Here is a 20958-nt window from a genome sequence, read left to right on the forward strand (position 1 = left end):
TGTCTTTCACATCATGCCTCCCAATCCCACCCATCTCCTTCCCCACCCCAAAATAAAATAAAATTTAAGAGGAAGGAGGGGGGAGGAGGAAGGGGGAATCTCATGGAAGCTGCAGTGTGACAAGATGGCTCACAAAGTAAGCCCCTTTATCCATGTATTTTTACATGCAGGGGTTATCGAAAAGAACTGGTCTCTGCTGCCCCACTGACACTGGGCTCTCACTGGGACTCTTCCTAGACACCTCGTTGCTGCCCGGTGTCCTGGAGATCCTGCAGCTCTGAGGGATTCACAGGATTGGCATACACCCCCATCCCCCACCCCTGTGCTCCAGATGATCACACATGGGGTGGGCCAACACATAACCCTGGTGCTGGGCCTGGGGAGCTGCAGGGTTGGTCAGCCCGCCACTTCGCCCATCTTCACCACCAGGGTGAGTGCTCCCGCATTGTCCTGCAGTGATGAGCAAGGGGCAGGACCAGTTCTTTGGCTTTCATGTCCTCGGGGTTGGTTCTCCCATATCTATACTTTCAGAGCCAGCTCTACTGTTGTCCAGGCAACAGTGGGGATGGGGGGGACACTCTCTCCAAGTGCTGCAGCTAATGAGGGGCAGGGACAGCTCTCTCACCTGCTCAGGTGTGTGTGGGGGGCAGGGGAGGGGTAGGACATCTCTCCCCAGCCCCTGCCCACAGAGCTACCTATTTTTAAGGAACAGGAACTGAAATTTTAATCCAAACTTAGGAGATGTAAAATTCAAGCATGAAATTATTTCATTATTTTAAAAGTTCTAAAATTTTCATAAATTGGGACCGGTGAGGTGGCTCAGCAGGTAAAGATAATTCCCTCCTGGAACCCCGAGTTTGATACTGGATTCCTCATGGTAGAAGAAGAGAACCAGAAAGGCCTCCCAGAAGTTGTCCTCTGACCTCTACATATGCAACATAGCATGCATATAAACAGGATAAAGATTTTATTATTTGGTTTGTTTGAGATAGTTCTCTTTACGGCCCTGGCTATCCTCAAACTCACATAGATCTGCCTGCCTCCTAAGTGCTGGAACTAAAGGTATGTATCACCATGACTATCATTATAAAATTTTTTGAATTCCACAAATATTGAATTAAAAGTATCTAGGTTCCAAAGAGACAAATCATTAAACATAAAACCACAGATATTAGAATTAAAGACAGACATGAAACCCAGGACACACAAAAATTGATACAATAAACAGACTAGAAACACAGACAGAAAAGAACAAAAACAAATGGGTTTCCCCAGGTCTCCCACCTCCCAGTCTCCCTCCTCCCATTTCCAAGTTATTTACATTGAAAGATGCCAGGGCCTCTGAGACACTCTTCTCAATAAACTCATCAGTAATTCTTCGGGATGGATGTTCATTGAACACGGAGTTCATTAGCGCAATCTTCGCAGCACTGCGCCGGGCCTCAGCTTTTGTGGGGCAAAACTAGGCAGGGAGAAAGAGTAAGTACACATGGGCATCTAACAGGGGAGAAGCAGCAGCAGGAAGGGAGCCACTGAGGAGGACGACGTTTGGACACCATGGATGAATCAGCTTCGTTCATCACACTTTCCGGAGCTTTGCTGTGAAATGGCTGGGGTGTTTGAAAACATAACTTTGACTCAACATCCTGAAGTCATTAAAGAATTGGAGATGACTAGCTCATACCAAATTGAATGCAGAGTAAGGAAGGCTGCTGAAGTCAGCATATAACCATAAGACATGAAAAATGCCTCTAAACTGTCAACAGAACTAATTTCTCGAAAGCCAGCTCCTAGGCAGCTTTTCAGACAAGGGTGTCTGAATTCTAGATAACCCAAGATTAAGACATGCCATGCTGGGCGTTGGTAGCACATGCCTTTAATCCCAGCGTTCGGGAGGCTGAGGCAGAGGCAGGTGGATCTCTCTGAGCTCCAGGCCAGCCTGGTCTACAGAGTGCCAGGACAGGCTCCAAAGCTACACAGAGAAACCCTGTCTTGGGGAGGAGAAAAAAAAAAAAAGACATGCCATGACCCATTAGGAGCACCCATCTGGGATTCTTGCTCTTCACTCTTAGCTGTAAATAGGCAGGCCAAAGGAGCCACCTCAATAGGATCTAAGTCTGAAGATAACTCTTCCCTCCACAGTAGATGCAAGGGAGACAACAGTAACTTTTAAAACGGTAGCCAACAAAGATATGGGCAAATTTGATTTTCAGAAGTCTTAGATCATCCCAATGTCAGATCCCCTGCCATCACATCACACTGCTCTGGTACCATCCCCACCATCATACTGCTCTGGTATAATTAATTAGTCTTATCACGTGCCTCTGGATCACTGCCATTCATGATTAAGAGGAGTTTTGTGGCTTTTTGCTTTTTTGAGACAAGCTCTCTGTAGCCCTGGCTGTTCTGGATCACACTATGTAGACCTGGCTGGCCTTGAACACACAGAGATCCCTCTGCCTCCCAAGTGCTGGGGTTAAAGACATGGTGCTACCACATTGGCTTGACATTTCAGCTTTTAATAGGAGAGTGTGAGACGTTAGTCACTGAACTATCTCTATTGATTACTCCTAAGATCCTTTAGTGGACAGTTCCCTCTGAGACAGCATGTGGAGCCTGATACACTCACACCAATGCTTTCTGTGTCTTTAGTTTCCCTATTTCTTCTACCACTTTATCCCATAATACTACTACTGAAAAGGTCAGCCATGAAGAAAACCACCTGAGAGAATTACACCTGCCAAGGTGGTTGCAAAATTGTAAGCTAAAAGCGGCTAAGAACAGATAATTTCATTTTCAGAAAATAACAAACCAAAGAACAACAACAAAAAAAACCAAAATAAATAAAAACGGTTCCTTAATGAGTATCATAAAATTCTTTTTTTATATTTTATGTATATAGTTATCTGCATGTAAGCTTGCACACAAGAAGAGGGCACCAGATCTCATTACAGATGGCTGTGAACCACCATGTGGTTGCTGGGAATTGAACTCAGGACTTCTGGAAGACGAGTCAGTGCCTTAACCTCTGAGCCATCTCTCCAGCCCCCAAGTATCATAAAATTCTAACTGCCCTTCAGATTGTGACGAGGTGAGGAGGAGGAGCCATATTCTTTAGTAGGGGAAGGGGGGGCCTGAAAGGGCTCAGTGGTTAAAGTACTTTTTTCATGAGTGTGAAAGCCAGAATTGAGACCCCAGATTCTGGAACCCACATAATGCTGCCTGAAATCCCAGCCTTGGAACACCAGAGATGGGATCCCTAGAGCCAGCTGGCTAATGAGACTAGCCGCGTCTGCCAATTATGGGTGTGACTGAGAGACCGCCTCAGGGAGTGAGTGGAAGAGTGATGAGCATGTTTCCCACATCAACCGAGGATTCCACATGCACACATAAACATGTGTGTGCACCCACTGTGTGCACACCACAGACATGGAAATGGCTTATGTTTGTCTGAAATGGTTCAAGTGCTGAGTCAAAAAAAAAAAATTAGACATGTGATTTAAAACAAAGCTTCCAAGCCAGGTGTGGTAACACATGCCTTTAATCCCAGTACTCCAAAGCAGAAGCAGACAGATATATCTCCATGGGTTCTAGGACAGCCTGTTCTACAGAGTGAGTTCCAGGACTACACAGAAACCCTGTCTCAGAAAAACAAACAAAATAAATAAAACAAGGTGTCCTTGGAACTTTCTGTTTGAGGCAAGAACTGAGAGCTACAATGGCTCTTACTCATGCAACAAATAAATTGTCTATGCTAGGGGTCTGAGTGGGTGGCAGGTTTTTAATACTGAACAAGACAGAAGACATTTTCAAGGCCCTGTGTCCAATCGTATGTTATACACACAAGTATACATATACACAGAACCAGAAGGAAAAAAACAGACACGTCCTAGAACCCTTGAAAAAACAATCAGTAATGATGTAAGTTATATGATAGGGAAGCCCAGGGTGCTATGGAAACAGCAGAGTTCCAGCCTTATCTACAGATGACACAATCTAACTAACCACAGGTGTCTATCATCTTCTTTAAATTCCTATGCAGACTCTTAAGTTGACATTTGGGAAGGCTGCCATATCAATCCACAATAATTTCTTTTAAAAGTCTTTATAATTTGTTTTTATTTTTACTCTTTTTTTGTGTGTGTATGTGTGTCATGGGTGCGAGTGCCTGTGGAGGCCAGAAGAGAGTGTCAGGTTCCTGGAGCTGGAGTTACAGGTGGTTTCAAACTGTCCTGAACCCTGGGCCTCTGGAAGAGCAGCAAGTGCTCTTAATGGCTGAACCATCTCTTCAGCTCCTGTAACTTCTCACCAGCCTATAAAAGTAGTTATTCTTTCCACTATTGTCAGTCTTTCATATCTAAATACAGTGTTAACAATAGGAAAACTTTCAGAACAATGAAAGTTTCGGCTGGAGACAGAGCTGGAGCTCATTCGGAGTGTTTGCCTAGTATGCAGGAGGCCCTGGGATCAGCCCCCAGACACTGCATAGTGAGTGACGGTGCTATGCTGAAAATCCCAGCTCTTGGGACACCGATGCAGGAGGATCAAACACTCAGCATGATCATCCCTAGCTACATAATTTGAGGCAAGGCTGGGCTACACAAAATCCTTTCTTTGGGTTGGGAGGGGGGAAGAAAGAGGAGCTGGAAAAAAATGGCTGGGTAGTTATGAGCACTTCTTGCTCTTCCAGAAGTTAGTTCTCAGAGCCCACATCAAAAGGATAACACCCACCTATACACTAACCACAGGAGATCTACCACCATCTTCAGGCTTCACACACAGGCACATACATATAATTAAAAATAAGATCAGGAGGCTGGAGAGATGGCTCAGCAGTTAAAAGCACTGGTTGCTCTTCCAGAGGACTTAAGTTTGATTCCAGGGTTATCTGGGCACACATGCCACACAGACATACAAGCTGGCAAAACACTCACAAACACATTTTTAAAAAGAAGAAATGGCAGGAAGTTGGCATGCAATCGTGGAAGCCAGACTAATGCAAAGGTCAGGTGCTGGGAGTCCGATACAGTAATAAATACATAATCATAACTGCTCAGATTTGAGATGGCTTTGCGTTTTTTGCAGGATGAAAGAAGTATGCTGAAGAGGCTCCCCAGTGATCCCATGAGCCTCTGGTGCTTGCCAGGAGGATTTGCTCAGAGTTGGTGACTCAAATATGTGACTTCAGGCAGAGATTAATGGCCAAAGTAATAAAGTCCTCATTGGCACTTCCCACTTATCCTTACTGCTGCTGCCTTATAACTCTTACCTGGAAACTCCCAAAACAACTTCCCCCAGGCAGAGTGACGTAGCAGACATAGGGAGGGCTGTTGGAAGGGACCATCTCGTACACCACCAGAGCCCCATTCTTCAAGTCAGCGCCCCGGGACTGCTTCATCTGCCAGAATTCCTGAAGTGCCTCCACCACATTCACTGCAAGAGGAAAGGCAGAGAGCTCAGCACTGAGACCAGCTCCAAGTGCTGCTGGACTTTGGGTGCCTGCACCAAGTCTCTTGCTCCTGGTCACCACTTACAAACACATTAGTAAATACAGACTGATAAATCGCCAAACCAAAGTTGGGCGTCCTTCCTCCCCAATTCTCCAACTCCTAGTTCCTTAAACAGTGGGGATGTGACCTTAAGTGGGGTCGGGAAAATGAATGGGATAGTGGAAAGCAGAAGAGTAAAAGGCTGTGACTAAAAATTAATTCAAAATCAAATGTGAAGTGAACCCAAGGTGTCTCTGGCAATGCTGCTGGTGGAGAGTCTGGCAGGGCGCTGCAGCCTTGGTGCCTCACACTGCCACAAAGACGGCTGAAACACTTCTGCTCATTTTGGAGGCCCATGCATGGATGGCATCAACTGCACTGCATGTGTCTCCAACACCAAGTTTAGGATCTTATGGGAACATAACTGTTTAATTATGGAAAACAAAGACAATATTTTCCCATCAGTCCCCAGCATGTAATTATAAAATTAGTGTATTTTTCGATTGTATTATGTTACAATGTTTAATTTAAAAAATTATATTGTGGGGCTGAAAAGATGGCTTGGCCATAAAGGGCATTAAAATTTTTTTAACCTATTTTTATTTTGTGTGCATTGGTGTTTTGTCTGCATATGTCTGTGTGAGGATGCCAGATCCTCTGGAGCTGGTTACAGACAGTTGTGAGCTGCCATGTGGGTGTTGGGAATTAAACTTAATTCCCCTGAAAGAGCAGCCAGTGCTCTTAACTGCTGAGCCATCTCTCCAGCCCGAGCATTAAAATTTTCACTCTATTTTCGTTTATGTATGTGAGTGTTTTGCCTGAATGTATGCCTGAGTACAAATATGAGGTATCCATGGAGGTCAGAAGCATGCATCAGATCCCCCGGAGTTGGAACTTTGGATTCCAAAGTTGAGAGCCACCATATGGGTACTGGGAACCAAACCCAGATCTGCTGAGCCATCTCTTCAGCCTCTTTGTTTTTGAGAAATAGTCTTGCTATGTAACTCAAGCTGGCCCAGAACTTGAGATATTCTTGTTTCAGGCTCCTAAAATTTGGAATTACAGGCATAGCCAACCTAGCCTACAATGTTCTTAAAACTTCAGGCAAAACTGCCATTCAAGGAAATGAGACACTCAAACTTATGCTTCAAATGAGTAAACCAATGATCATTTTTTTTCTATTCTAGAATGCTGTCTGTGTATTATGAGAGGGAACAGAGGGTATGGATGCTCTTCTGAGCTTTGTCTAGGTATAAATGTTGTTTTTGTTTTTGTTTTTTGTTTTTGAGGAACCTTTTATTGGGCAACACTCCCTGTGGGTCTCTTCGCTCCTCCACGCCTTGCTGGGTTTGTGGCAACCCTACAAAGCCCTGCCTACTTTTTCCATGGGCCACTTCTCAGGACTGTGTTTGCAGGAAGAGAGATGCAATGAATCCTACAAGAAAGAGCAAGCTTGCTGTCAACACAGGGGCTGACACAACAGGACTGCCTCAAGATTGAGGCCAGCCTGGGAGACAGTAGACACTTGAAGTAAGTTCCAAGCAAGCCTGGGCTACTGAGTGAGTCAGACCCTGTCTCACAAAATGAATGATGATAATAATAACAAAATAAATAAAAAGAGCAAGCTTGCTTAGTGCTTATTATAAAAGGGAGGTTCCTCCGAGCTCAGTGTTCCGGTCTCATGATGAGACCCCCACTGAGCCTTTTGGTTCAGATGTAGGAAGAAAGAAGACTTAAGCTCCTAAGATGCTGATGCTTCTTGCTGTGCTAGGAGTCAAAAATCCATTATCTGATTCAGAAATGTGTGACTTGTAGCATTTACTAGATAGAAACTGGCAAAGTTATTAGTTGTAAGCAGAGTAATATCAAACTCCAGACATGACACGGTGTTCTAAATCATTCCCTTCCATTCCTTGATGTTTGGGCTTTATCATCCCACAAATATATTACTGAGTGTCTGCTCTGTGACTGATGGTGAGTTAGCCCCTAGGCTGAGATAATGACTCCTTTTCTTTTGGGCATTGTGATAAAGAAGGGTAAAGGCCTTAGCTGGATAATCTCAAGTGTTTGAGACAACTGCAACTCTGATAAGTACAATAGAGTGACAGTCTGTGAGAACTGTTGTGTGTGTTTCTGACTAGTGTTTCTGAGGGGTTTTGGTTGGTTGGTTGGCTAGTTGGTTGGTTTTGTTTTCTGAGACAGAGTCTCACTGTATAATCCTGGCTGACCTCAAATTCACAGACTCACCAGCCTGTCTCCCATTTGCTGGGATCAAAGGTGTGCACCACCACACCCAGATGTCGTCTTGTGTTAAGAAGATCAAAAAAGCCACCTCGAGGGGGTGATCACTAGAGTGAAGTGTGAGCAGAGACTCTTTAGGCAACAGGTAAGAGGAGGGTATTCGTTATATGGAGCAGCTAGTATGAAGGCTGTGAGGGAGAATGGAGAATAGCAAACATACAGAATAAGAGACCACTGTGGCTACCGGAATGTAAAGGAATCTGAAATGCAGGATGCAGCTGCAAAAGGAGGCAGTGACCAGACTGAGTAGGGCGTTGTCTAGGGCAAGATTCAAAGCAATGGATTTTGTTTTTTTATAGAAAGGGGTATCCTGTCTGTTCAGCTTTGGAATGGTCTCCAGGGCTTCAAACACATCTAACGATGTTAACTGAAGCCTCATAAATCATCAAATAAGCCTTCTATCCCTTCACAGTGTGACCACTCTCCTATTCCTGATACCACAAAAACTCATCCATGTTTGCCAGTTGTCTTGGTTTTGATCTGGCAAGACAATACTAAGATGAGATAAGCATTCAAGAGATAGCTGGGCAGGGGGTGGGGGGGGCACACACCTTTAATCCCAGCACTCAGGAGGCATCAGCAGGCAGTTTGAGGCCAGCCTAGTCTACAGAGTTCCTGGAAAACCAGGGCTGTTATACAGAGAAACCCTGTCTTGGCAGAATCATAACAAACAAAAAACCATGAGAGAGATTTATTGGAGAAGTAGAGGAAGGCCTTCAGATCACAATGGAGGTATGACATGTGGAAGGAAGGAAAGAGGCTCACTTAGATTTGAGACGCTCAGGCTGCAATGCAGTTCCAAAAAAGGTTTGGCCAAGCCAAGAAATCTTTATGTCAAAGGAATTCCATATCTGACCCCAGGTGCCTGCATTAATATCTCTGTCGTGCTCAGTCATTGACTGCAATGTTGACAGGAGCCATGCACAGCCTGTGTGCAAACTTGGTGATGGACCTAGAGTGGGCAGGGCCGAAGCTGGGAGTCAGTTCTGCTTCTGAAGAGGGATCTAACCCAAACATTTCCATTAAGCAAAACTTGTCTTTAAGGAGGGAAAGAATAGCACATAACTTCGGCTAAATAAATCAGCTCTTACCTGCTCTGCAAACTAAAACAAAGATCCCCTCCTCCACAGCCGCCATCTTGGAAAGCAGCATGAGCCCTTTTCTCATACCCCATATGACACTGACTTGATAGAATGTTCATTCTTCTATCAAAAGACTGTGTGAAAACGAAAGGCTCTCTCCCTGGAGTGTTCCTGGCTTGGCGAGGCTCTTCAGTCAGTCCTGCCCAGACAGCTTTGGTAGCTTTGTTCTTTGCACTGAGATCTTTTCTGTTTCTGCCCCCTCTTTGAGACAAGTGACAGCTCCCCCAACATGCAAATGACAGGAACATAGTGGAGTGAAAGAAAAGGGAGAGGCCACCACGGGGAAGGGCCTATCCAAAAGCTTATGTCTTCCCCAATCTCGTTAAACTAATTGCTATCTTATAGTAGGGGGCTGTTTTTTTTTAATGATTATTCAAAGTCAAATGGGGAGCTAATTCCATAAATACTAAAAATGAAATGAGAAACTAGGGAAAAGATTTGTTTGTTTGTTTGTTTTGTTTTAAGGTGATTAATTGTGTTCTACATTGAAAATGCTGAAAGAGTGACGCTGTCAGTGGAGAAAGCTGGAGCCTGAGTAGCTTAAACTAGGCTTAAGGAAGGGCAGATGACTTACTCCAGGACTCGGAGCCTGACAGAGTGACAGCATGAATCTGTATATCCTAAAGCCCATGTTCTTTCCAGCTTGGGAAACCTAACTCAAGATCGCATCCATGTTTAAACTTCAAAGGGGCTCACAAGTCCCCTGAAACTTACAAAAAAGTTCAATGTGTGTATTGTGTGAGCTTATACATGTATAAGTGAGTAGCCCATAGGTTTTCTGTTTTGTTGTTGGTTGGTTGTTTTGTTTTTTTTCCAGACAGGGTTTCTCCATGTAGCACTAGCTGTCCTGGTATTTGCTATGTAGACCAGGCTGGCCTCAAACTTAGTGATCCACCTGCCTCTGCCTCCAACTGCTGGGACTACAAGCATGTGCCAATGAATGGCATGTTTGTTTGTTTGTTTGTTTGTTTGTTTTTTAAATCAGATTTTCAGTGAGGAATCATAGACATAATGGTTTCTATAAAGTATCTGTAGAGGTGCTGAGCAGAATATATATCTGACAGATGTAATGCTTTATGGAAGTTACTGACAGGTCGAGCTAAAGTCCAAAGCAGTGAAGAATGTTTAAATCTTTATACTGTGGAGTGAGAACACTAAGTGGATGTTTAGGGGTTTACCTGTAGGAAATAAAACAGTAAACGTAATGTTAGTGACAAATCATATCCACAAGGATAAAGACACTGAAATAACACACAGGGGGTAGAATCGTATCTCAATTGTTAAGAGTGTGCTTAGCATCTTTGAAGCCTTGGTGCAAGCTCCAGCTCCAATCTATCTTTCCCTCAGCTCCACAAGGAAACCATGAAATTAAATAACATGTGAAATCATGAGACTAAAAAGAGGGGCTGGAAAGATAGCCCTGCAGTTAAGAGTACTTGCTGAGCAATCTAGGGGACTGAAGTTCGGATCCCAGCACCCACAGAACAAGCCAGGTGTCTCCTAAGCACCTGTAGCTTCAGCTCTGAAGGATCCAATTCCACCTCTGGCTTCCTCGTGAACGGAGGAACACACACACACCTGCACACACACAGCCAGCCAGCCAGCCAGCCAGCCAGCCAGCCACACACACACACACACACACACACACACACACACACACACACCTCATAAAACAGATCTAAAACAGGGACTGAGGATGTAGTTCAGTTGTAGAGCACTGGCCTAACATGCACAAAGCTCTAGCCCTGGGCTTAATTCCCAAACGAGTGTGGATGAGGGGAATAACATAGGAACAACAACAGTAATAATACAAGAATAACTACAGGGCCAGGGGCAGAAGCACACATCTATAATCCTAGCCCTGAGGAGGCTGAGCCAAAAGGACTGCAAGTTTGAGGTCAGCCAGGATTATGTGAGACCCTGCCTCACAAAACAAAACAATCAAAAACCCAAACAAATCCAGAGGTAAGACAAAAGAATAAAGACAATCTGGTGGTGAGGATGAAGGAGTTAAAAGATAACAAATAGGTAATGACATGGAAAAGTGAGAGGTTTTCCCTCTTCACACAGGTTTGTAAGAATAAGTTGGCAGAGGCTTGTCTAAAATATTATGGAAAATAGGGAAGCTGCTTAACAGTATTTTGTATGCGATGTCCTTTGACCATGACTAGCATATAGTGCAGACCTCTTGGAAGGGCAGCACTGTGAAGTAGCAGAGACTTTGGTAGGGACATAGTAAAGTGCATCCCACCAAGATATGCTTATTTAGTCCCTGGAACCTGTGGATGTCACCTCATGTGACAAGGACTTTGCAGGTGTGTTTAAGGAATCTGACTCAGAGAAATCATGACAGATTATACTGGTGGCACAGGGATGCAGAGGCAAGGGGATCACTATGAGTTTGAGGTTAGCCTGATCTGCATTGTGAGTTTCAGGCCAGCTAGAGCTACACAGGTAAGAGCCAGTCTTAAAAAAACAAAAAAGAAACAACAAAACTGTCAATGGGCACTCAGAGTTGACAAAACACAGGAGAGGAGAAGGCATAGAGGCAGACACAAAGTAATTTGGTTATGATCAGGGTTCAGGAACATCGCTGCCATCAGAAGCTGGAGAAGGCAAAGGAGACTAGACTTTCTGGCAGGATCCTGCTAACATCCATTTGACATCAGGTCAGCATCAAACCCAGGTTGGCCTCCAACTCCTCATATAGCCAGGGATGGCCATGAATTCCCATTGTCCCTTGAATTCCAATTGTCCCTTCTGTCTCCATTTCCCAAGCAAGATTACAGACGTGCACTTCCACAACCACTTCATTTCTGTTGTTTTTAGCAGCACAGTTTATGATGCTTTGTTATGGTAGCCACAAGAAATTAACAGGGGTGCTGATGCAATACTTCCTAAAATTGTAAACACACATACCAATTTAGCTCCAGTGACATTTTTAGAAAAATAATCTGTCTGTGATTCTGATGGCAAAGAGTATCTAAGCAGAAAATATCACACAAAATTCATTTATTCTTGGGCTGGAGAGATGGCTCACTGATTTAAAACACTCACTACTCTTCTAGAGGACCCAGATTCAATTCCCAGCATGCACACAGTGGTTCAAAACTATCTGTAACCCTCTTCTGATCTTTGTGGGTACTAGGCATGAACACAGAATACAGACATGCACGCATGCAAAACACCAACATATACAGAAAGTTTAAAAATCAAGACAAGTACTGTAATACCCATTTTGCCAAAAGCATACAACTTAAGGAACAGACCAGAAGTAACAGAACCAGGATTAAGAAATAATTATTCACTTGGCTCAAAGACAAGCCCTCTTTCTATTGTACTATCTGGCTTTATTGCACCATCAATCCTCACACATGCTCTAAAGTGGCCTGAGCTCTATCAAGAAAGAGACTAAATATGTGCCTTGTTCACCACTGCATCTGGTGAGCAGTAAATATTTGTTAAATGGATAAATGAAACAGATAAGGCATGAAGAGAGTAAGGAGAGAGAGAGAGAGAGAGAGAGAGAGAGAGAGAGAGAGAGAGAGAGCAATATTGCCAAGACCATAGCCACTGTGTGACAGAGCCAGATCCCCAAACCAAATTCTATATACTGTGAGGTGATTTGAGATCCAATAGCAAGATAAGCATGATAGCCCATGCTTTTAGTCCCAGAAGTTGAGAGGCTGAAGCAGGGGAATCACCATGAATTCAAAAGCCTGAACTACACAGTGAGTTCCATGCCAACCTGGGCTATATATCAAGACCTTGTCTCAAAAACCAGACCAAAACAACCAAAACCAAACCAAAACAGCCAGCACAATAGTGTAGCTTTTGAGCAGCTTTGGGTAGGGGAATGGAGAATGGAAAGGTTAAGGGAAATAACAGAAGAGGTGTGTGTGTGTGTGTGTGTGTGTGTGTGTGTGTGTGTGTGTGTGTGTGTATGCTGGAATCCAACACTGGTAGAGATAAATATAAGAAGACAGTAGTGCTTAGAGTCGTCAGGAAGAAAATGAAGGATATGAATTGAAGATGATGTGTAAGGTATTGCTAGATGAAAGAGTGACCTGGACAGAGACCAAAGTAAATTATATTCGGGGCAATCGAGCCATCCCCTGACTATCATGCCATCAGTCACAAGGGTATATGGGTACATGCCAATGGAAGCTTTGCCTATTAATTGAAGCAGAATAAGTGGTTCCATGTGGTGAAGGACTTTGAGCCAAATCAGCAGAGAGCCAAATTCTCCTACAGCACTAGCTGGACACCCAGACTGGAAACAAGAAACTCAAGAATAATAAGACTGGGCTGGGAGGTGGAGAGACTGAAGGAGAGGCTCACCACAGAGTATGAAACCTAGCTCACTGCTCTTTGTCAGTGCAGTCCCTTTGTTCCCTCATCCTTTATAAGGAAACTAAAAAGAGTTCCTAGACACCCAGTTTAGAAGCCAAGCCACAGGCTCTTCAGGGCAGAGAAATACAGCAAGAAGAGAGGGTATGTTTCTCTATAATGGTGATCAAATGCCTGGACATTTCCAAGAGGAACTCTTCAGAATTAAGGTGACTACTGGCTATTACTCCACCCCAAGGCAAAATGTTTCCCTCAGAATTGAAGTAAAAGACCTGAAGCAGCAGGATATAGTTGACGTCAGTTCTGTCATTTAACCTCATTAAACCAAGGAAACCATCTGGGAAGTAACTATATTGGCTCAAAAGTTTCAGAAATATATCCAGTTGTATCCTTAGAGCCTTACAAAGTCCTAGCCATAGTTGGAGTTCAAACTGGTTAAAGAGTGTAGGGAAATTAATAGTAAATGAACCATCAGACATGCAGAAAAGTGGGTCTGAACATCTGTTTTCATTGAAATCTTTGGTTTTATAAAGACACAAATATTTAAGAGTAGGAGAAAATGAAACACGCTCTTAAGGAAGAGCTAACCAGAAAATCAGAGCCAGCAATCATTTTAAGTGCACATTATGTTGTCAGTAGCAGAATCTTAATCAATCCACAGCACAACCCTTGAAGAAACTGTCGCTCAGTGAAGTTAGGACTCCCTCCCCCCAAAGACAGAGCTGGCAATGACAGGTCTCCAAAGCCTGTTCATGCTGTTTTCACTACAGCTTCCTCAAGAAGGAGGAAAGAGGAAGACGGGAGGGAGGGAAAGAGGGGGCAGCAGTCGGGAGCTGGAGGAGTAGAGCAGGAGGAGGATTAGGAGGAGAAGGCTGTGCAACTTCTCTCCTTTTAAAATAGAAAGGATACAGTTGCTTTCAGACCAAGGAGAGCCTGATCAAGCAAACAGAAGTGATGTGTTTGAAATTCCAGACTTAAAGTCTGAGTCACACACCCTTCACTGTGTGTTTCTGGTCACTTAAACTCTGAATTTGGAACCAGAATTCTGACAGGAAATTGGTTAACATTGCCTAAACAAAAACAACAAAGAAAATCCTCACATCCCTCTTCCCAGAAATTAGGCATCTTTAAGCTGGAGATTTCTAAGCAAAATAGGGTTGCTGCCCGGCTCGTTTCCACAGAATTTAGCATTGAGAGAGCCAAGGCCTGAGATTTATCCTCAGTTCCTGGGCAGGGGCCAGGAACACAGAGCCAGACAGACAGAGGCCCAAGTTGTGAGGCTCCAAACTGAAAGACACTAAAGTGAGGCACCAAGTCACAGGAAGCTGGCTCGGCCTCTGGTTCGGGTCCAGATTCAAAGAAAAGATTATTGTGAGTGACTTTTGAAAGCACGCCCCTGCAGACCTGAAGTCACGGTGGGAATTTCATGGCGGGACTGGGGTGGGGTGGATAAGTACGTGAAGAATTACAAAGTCAGGGTTAAGGAGCCAGAGTACAGGAATTGCCGAAATCAAAGGGGAAAGGAAAAGGGTAGGTATGAGAAATGCCCTGGGTCTAAGATAAAGGACAGAATTCCACACAATAGGGCCCCGTTCTCAAAGGGAAAAGGACGTTAAAACCTTAAGCCTACAGGAGGTCTGCTGCTGACAGAGAAAAAGTTGAAAAGAAAAGAGGGCTGCATCTGAAAAAAAGGAGTTCCTGAAGAATACATGAATAACTCACTGTGTGTGTGTGTGTGTGTGTGTGTGTGTGTGTGTGTGTGTGTGTGTGTGTGTGTGTGTCTATGTCCAGAAGGAAACTCCCCAAAAGGAAATGAATGCGAGGGCTGGATGCCAAGCGGAGCCACCGGGAGGACAGTGGGAGTCAGCCTCCTGCCTAGAGTGTGTCCCGCAGGAGGCCAGCCCCCCACACTCACCTCGGCCGTAGCCCTGCGTGTGCTTGGCGAAGCTCCTCACCACCGCCTCCACGGCCTCGCGCAGCACGGCAGGGCTCCCCGAGGCGCCGGGGGGCAGGGGCAGCCCCGGGGCCCCAGCCAGAAGCAACGGGGGCGGGGGCGGGGCGGGGGGCGGCGGGGCAGGCGGCGGGCCCGCGGGGGGTGTGGCGGAGCTAGTCGGGGCCCCGGTCACCCCCGGCCGCAGCGCTCGCAGAGTGCCTCTCCCGCCGGCACCTACGCCGGGCTGCAGCCGCTGTGCTCGCATCGTCTCCATCCCGGCAGACGGCAGAGCGGGGGCCCCCCGCAGCTTGCCAGCCAGGCGAGCTAACGGTCCCAGCTACCCTAGTGAGCAAGAGCCGAGGGACTGAGGGCGGTGCCGGGATCCAGCTGTCAGTCAAGAGCGGGCGGGGACCAGCCAGATGCCATGCCAATCACTGGTGGAGAGGGAGGGAAGGGGCGGGCCCCTGAGCCACCTTAGGCAAATGATTGAGGAAGGCGGAGGCTGCGGGAACCAATTGCAAAGAGAAAAGGCGATACGGTCTAAGAGGGAGAGCTTCGAAGCATCTTTGGGAATCCTGTGGCAAACGCTAGAAATCCGGCCAGACCCCTGGGGCGGGGCTTGAAGGAAAAATAGGCCTGGAAGCAAGGCTGGGCAGACTTGTAGCTGGAAAGGATTCTTAGAGATCTTGTCTGGTCACTTCACTTTCGAGATGAAGATGCGGTTCAGAGAAGTGATACGACTTGTCTCTAAGTTCATATACAATTGATGGTGAAGCTAAGACGGAGTATGATGCCGACTTCAATGAGAACACTAAATGTGGCATTCTTTAGTGCACTGTCCCATTTAATAACCGCAAGCACAAACCAAATTTTATTATTTTATGAACAAGGAAAGTAATGCTCAGGAAGGTTGGACTCCCGACCCCAAATCAAATAGCTCATTGGGAAGGGGGACTGGCACATAAGTGTTCTGATCCAGACGTTCTCATCTTTTCACTGTGCTACATTTAGGGATGGCTTTCTGACGTCCGCTACTCACTAACGGAGAGAAAGTAGAATGTGCTTATCACCATACAGAAAGAAAGCTAGGATACACGCAGAAACCTATCAAACTGAGAAATTCAGGACATGGACTGGAAAGGGTAACTTTATTCATAGAACTCCTCAGGCTGAGTCCCAACTATCGTCCCCACACAGATACCCATGCGCACACACTATGACAGGCTTTTGTTCATTGACTATCAGTCCTTATTTTTCCTTGGGTAAAGTTACTAGCCCCACCCTCTCTCCTAGGGTGGCTTAAAGATTAAACATGGAGGTGAAATGAAAATGAATGAGACATACTTGGTGAAATGAAATTAAACTTTGTGTTTAAAAAACACTAAAGGAAAACAAAAAATGCCAAGAAATAGGAAGTCGTATCTACTTATGGAGATGGGGGGGCTGTAAGATTCTTGAATGGGGGACTGGAGAGATGGGTTGGTGGTTAAGAGCACTGCTGGTCTTTTAGAGGACCAGGGGTTCAATTCCCAGCACCCACACGGCAGCTCACAACTGTCTTAGAACTCCTCTTCCAGTAGATTCAATACCCTCATACAGACATGCATGCAGGCAAAACACCAATGTACATAAAATTAAAGTAAATTAATTTAAAAAGAATGTTAAATCATTAAAAGCCAGGCATGGGGAATCTGGGGGAGAGGGGGCTATCATATGCCTCAAAACCTGCACTTGCCTTTTCTTCTACAACCACAATTGGTCATTTGATCTCCTGGAAAGAAAGTAGCCATAACCTCTAGATGCCCCCCACCCCCGTAGCTGTAATTGTAAGTTAGCAATCCCTCCCCGTCCTTTCCTCTTTACCCCGACCCCAGACCTTCAGGCAGCAGTGAGAAAACAGAGACTTCTGAACACATTTATTTGACATGTCAAGTGGTAAGAGGGCTGACTTAGGCTTACTCCCCACTTCTACCTGTAGGGGGTGTTCATAAACTCACACACACAAAGGAGCAACTTAGAGCCCACGACCCACCCCCTGGGTTAAACAAGACAATCTGTGGTGGTGTGTGTTGTGTGTGTGTGTGGGGGGGAGGGTGCAAGGTGGGAATTAAAAGCAAGAAGTTGAGAGCGTGAAAGGCAGCAACAGAACCCAGACTGGGAGCTGCTGCAGGAACCCTAAGAAAAGTGAGGAAGACATCCTGAAGAGCGATGGAAGCCGGGTATGAGCAAGGAGCCAGGCGTGGAGAAGCAAGACCTGCAGAACAGGGTGAGATATTCATGAAGAGAAAGTAGAGTGTGCGAAAGTATGATAGGCCACGTTTCAGGGCATACACAGAAAGCAAGGGATTGCTTTTTCAGGAGAGCAAGATACAGGAGACCAGCCTTAAGTGGGGGCTCCCTGCTGCTTCTGAACAAATGCCACTGAGTCTGGGACCCTAGCACAAGTGGTCCTCTGTTTGTTGGTGTGCTGTGCCTCTGGGTACCCAAGTAATGCCGTGTGCGTGTGAAATGACCAGGACTCGAATGCGTGGGTCTATACGCCCAGTAAACACAGTATTTATCCATCCTCAATAGTAAGTGTACTGTGCTTGTGGACACATGCTTACCCATGTGTGCGTGCACAGTGCCGTGAGCACATGCAAGAGATCCCATGTCCGAGGTATCAGCTGGTTCTCCCGCCATCAGGGTCCTGACCCTCCCCCTCCTTGGTGCCTCTCACTTCACTCAGCGCCCTGGTTCCCCTGGCCCGCCCAGACTCTGGAAACCCCCTAGCAGGCGAATCTGCTCAGTCTGCATGGAGTGGCGTCTCACCAACTTGCGCTTGGTCCTGGGAGACCCTGGTGCCCCAGAGTGAGGAGGGGCAGGCAGTGAGGGTGCCCGACCTCCGGGTTGGGGACGAATGTCGGGGATGGGAGGGTGGGGGCTGACGTTGAGAGGAGGCAAGAATCCGGGTCGTGTTTGCGAGATGTGGTCCAGGAGCAAGGTCCCGGAGCCCCTGCGCTCTAGCAGCCCGGGACTCCGCCTCCGCCCGCTCAGCGGGGATACAGCTCCGGGCAGACTTTCTTGGGACTGGCGTGGGGAAGAAACTGAGCCCGCTGGAGGGAGGGTCAGCGGAGAGGCGCTGTATCGCCGGCGCTCCAGGGCTAAGCGGCTGGCCTCGGGAGAGTCAGGGCAAAAATGTCCAGGGGTATCGAGCTCCACCGGCTCCATGCGGCTCAGTTTTTGCCTTAGCCCTGAAGGCAGACCAGACTCCTGAGCCTCAGGCGCTGTGTTTCTGCGCGAGAGAGGACCCCCGCCAGTCACTTTCTCCGCCCACGGGGGCGGGTCCTCCGGGCCTTCGGTGCTGTGACGCCGAGAAAGACGCGGTCTACCCGTTAGGGTCAGGCCGTTAAATTCAGCGGCCAGACGCTCCATCCCCGGCCTCCCTTCAGCAGGGGGGACCGGTTGAGGAGGAGCCACAAGGCCCCAGGGCTCGGAGTTGAGCCTTTTGAGTGGTTTTGGGGGATGTCGAGGCGGCTTGGGGAGAGGCTCGGAAGGGGAAGGGTCATCGGGGGGCTTAGGAAGGGGGAATTCAAATATGTCTCTTTTCTCCTCTTCTTCCTGGGCGCGAGGGGATAATAACCCCCGTCCCCCTCCTGCAGTCTGCAGTTGGACTTCCGAAGGCGACGTGCAGACCCCTGGACTAGGAGGAGCGGGTGCAGGGTCCTCTACCCCCGGGGACGGTGGGGAATTGAGATACTGCCTGGTCTTCTTGGTGCCCGAGGGCGAGGTATCCGTGGTTATGATGATGACCTCCGTGCCCTTGGCCTTGCAGGCGTCCAGCAGCGTGGCAAGGGTCTCGCGGTCCCCGCGGTCCAGGGCGTGGACAAGCGCCGAAGCGCCAGCGTGATCTCGGACTGAGGGGTCTGCGCCGTGGGCAAGGAGCAGAGAGGCCACTGCGGCTCCCCCACCCCCGGCGCAAGCGTGCATGAGCGCGGTGCGTCCTAAACGGTCTGCGATGTTGGGGTCTGCGCCTTGCTCCAGGAGGTAGCGTACCATGCGCGCCTTGTTCTGAGGGTCGTCGTAGCGGGCCCTGCAGGCCGCCATTAGCGCAGTCTCCCCCTGGGCATCACCCTCATTCACGTAGGCTCCTCCCTCCAGAAGCAAACGGGCCAAGCGTAGCTTACCCTGACCCACCGCCCGAAGAAGAGCATGGCCTTCGGTGTGCAGCATAGCTGCGGCTCGGGCGAAAGCACCGATGGAGCCGGGACCTGCCGAAGATGGCTAGGAGTGTGGGGGTGGTGGCTGGGAGAGGCCTGAGGTCTTGGTGGTAAAGCCTATCCCTGTGAAAAAGGAGAGAGACACAGAGAGAGCTTATTGACAGGCTCCTCAGGGAAACTGAGGCACCGATGAAGGTGCCTGGTTTATGGCGGGCGGGGGATCTTCTCCAATGCACAGGCTCCTGCCTTTGAGCGCCCCCCCCCACCAGCGCATGCCAGAGGAGGTGGGAAGGGTGCATCCGCACTGAAGGATGAGGGCTCGTGCAAATGCGTACATGCACGCGCAGAGACATTCGCACCCCCCCATTCGCACCCCACGGCTTATCAGACCTTTCCAACATCCCCCTTTTCTCATCCACACTTGGAATCCCCCTCTCTGGGATACTGAACGCCACCCACCCACACACATGCACCCGTACAGTCATACACATATCTCTATTCCTAACCTCTTTTAGATTGCCACATCCCCAAAAATTGAGTGGGGGGAAGGAAGCAGCTTGCATTTGGGACCTAAAGGGGTGGAGGAAGAATTAGGGATTCTTTTGCCCCTGCTATGTTCCCGTTGCTCCTTGTTCTTCCCCCCTCCCAGGCCGTACCCCCAAATAGATACCTGAATGTCCGCATAATCTTTGCCTGGCCAGGATTCAGGCCGGGGCCATGGGGGCCTCCGGGGTGGAGGAGCCGGGTACCTGGGGGCCCACATGGCGTGGGGGGGGCACCCGGATTCCCTTGGTGTCAGTATCTGCGCCCCAGCGCTGGATCCTGGTCCCTCCTCCCGGTGCGCCCCGGGCACAGCGCCGGCTCCGGAGGAGAGAAGAGGGGGGGTGGGGGGCGGAGCTCTGCTGTGCTATTTATAGACCAGTCTCTGCGGGTGGGGGCGTCCGGCACCAAGCCACTCCCCACCCCCATGCGCACACACATAAGCAAAAAAAAAAAAAAAATCATCTAGTGCCTCCAATTTTGACTTCCCTTTCTTAACCCACCTCCCCCAGCCCCAGCCAACCTAAGCGCTCCTCGGGGGACTCTCCCGCGACCCATTCAGGAACCGTCATCCCGATTCTGATTCCTCTTTGAGCTTCAGCAGACCTGCATGATCTCCAGTATGCCAGACCTGACTGCCACACACGGCATATGGCACACTGTGCAGAGTGGTGTAGGGAGGCGGTTGGGATCTGCAGTGGCATCCACACAGATCAGAGAGAGGCAGGAGATGCAGCTCCTCTCTTCCCGTAGTTTAAATATCAGGGAGAGTATAGCCTGGAATCAGACAGCAGTACATTCCCGATGCGCCTGTCTCAAACATCACACACACCCCAGAGACACTTGGATCTCAGTTCCCTTGGGTCCCTTAGGAATGTAAGGAAGGTGGTTCCCAGGGCATTTTTAGGGCAAGGGGCATTCTCGGATTCCCTTTCCCTCCGTATTTCAAGGGCTGTCCGCAGGAGAGAGGAAAGGGGCAGAGCAGTGACGGAACCCTGTTACAC

The 20958-nt window shown here is 47.7% G+C and overlaps 2 protein-coding genes across 3 annotated transcripts in view; both read right to left on the reverse strand.

Moving 5' to 3' along the window:
- Lix1l (limb and CNS expressed 1 like) overlaps window positions 1-15578 on the reverse strand; it is a 21482-nt gene extending 5904 nt beyond the window's left edge. Inside the window, exons 1-3 of the mRNA XM_027393708.2 lie at window positions 15198-15578; window positions 5270-5433; window positions 1322-1462 (exon numbers count right to left, since the gene is read on the reverse strand). Coding sequence (XP_027249509.1) covers window positions 1322-1462; window positions 5270-5433; window positions 15198-15489 — 597 coding nt within the window. The 5' untranslated portion in view covers window positions 15490-15578. The remainder of the gene's footprint in view (window positions 1-1321; window positions 1463-5269; window positions 5434-15197) is intronic.
- Window positions 15579-17114: 1536 nt separating this feature from the next.
- Ankrd34a (ankyrin repeat domain 34A) lies at window positions 17115-20731 on the reverse strand. Of its 2 annotated transcripts, XM_027393702.2 has the most exons (3): window positions 20085-20731; window positions 19921-19984; window positions 17115-19537 (listed from the first exon to the last, which is right to left on the reverse strand). In XM_027393702.2, the coding sequence occupies exon 3, from the start codon at window positions 19425-19427 to the stop codon at window positions 17940-17942; it is 1488 nt and encodes a 495-aa protein (XP_027249503.1). In that variant the 5' UTR covers window positions 19428-19537; window positions 19921-19984; window positions 20085-20731; the 3' UTR covers window positions 17115-17939. The 2 variants fall into 2 exon arrangements, with proteins under 2 accessions (XP_027249503.1, XP_027249504.1); XM_027393703.2 differs by lacking the exon at window positions 19921-19984.
- Window positions 20732-20958: the final 227 nt, after the last annotated feature.

The sequence above is a fragment of the Cricetulus griseus genome (genome assembly GCF_003668045.3).
Source record: "Cricetulus griseus strain 17A/GY chromosome 1 unlocalized genomic scaffold, alternate assembly CriGri-PICRH-1.0 chr1_0, whole genome shotgun sequence".
NCBI classification, from domain to species: domain Eukaryota; kingdom Metazoa; phylum Chordata; class Mammalia; order Rodentia; family Cricetidae; genus Cricetulus; species Cricetulus griseus.

Excerpts from the sequence above, each read along its gene's own strand:
- Ankrd34a (XM_027393703.2), bottom strand. The coding sequence starts at position 19,427 with ATGCTGCACACCGAAGGCCATGCTCTTCTTCGGGCGGTGGGTCAGGGT.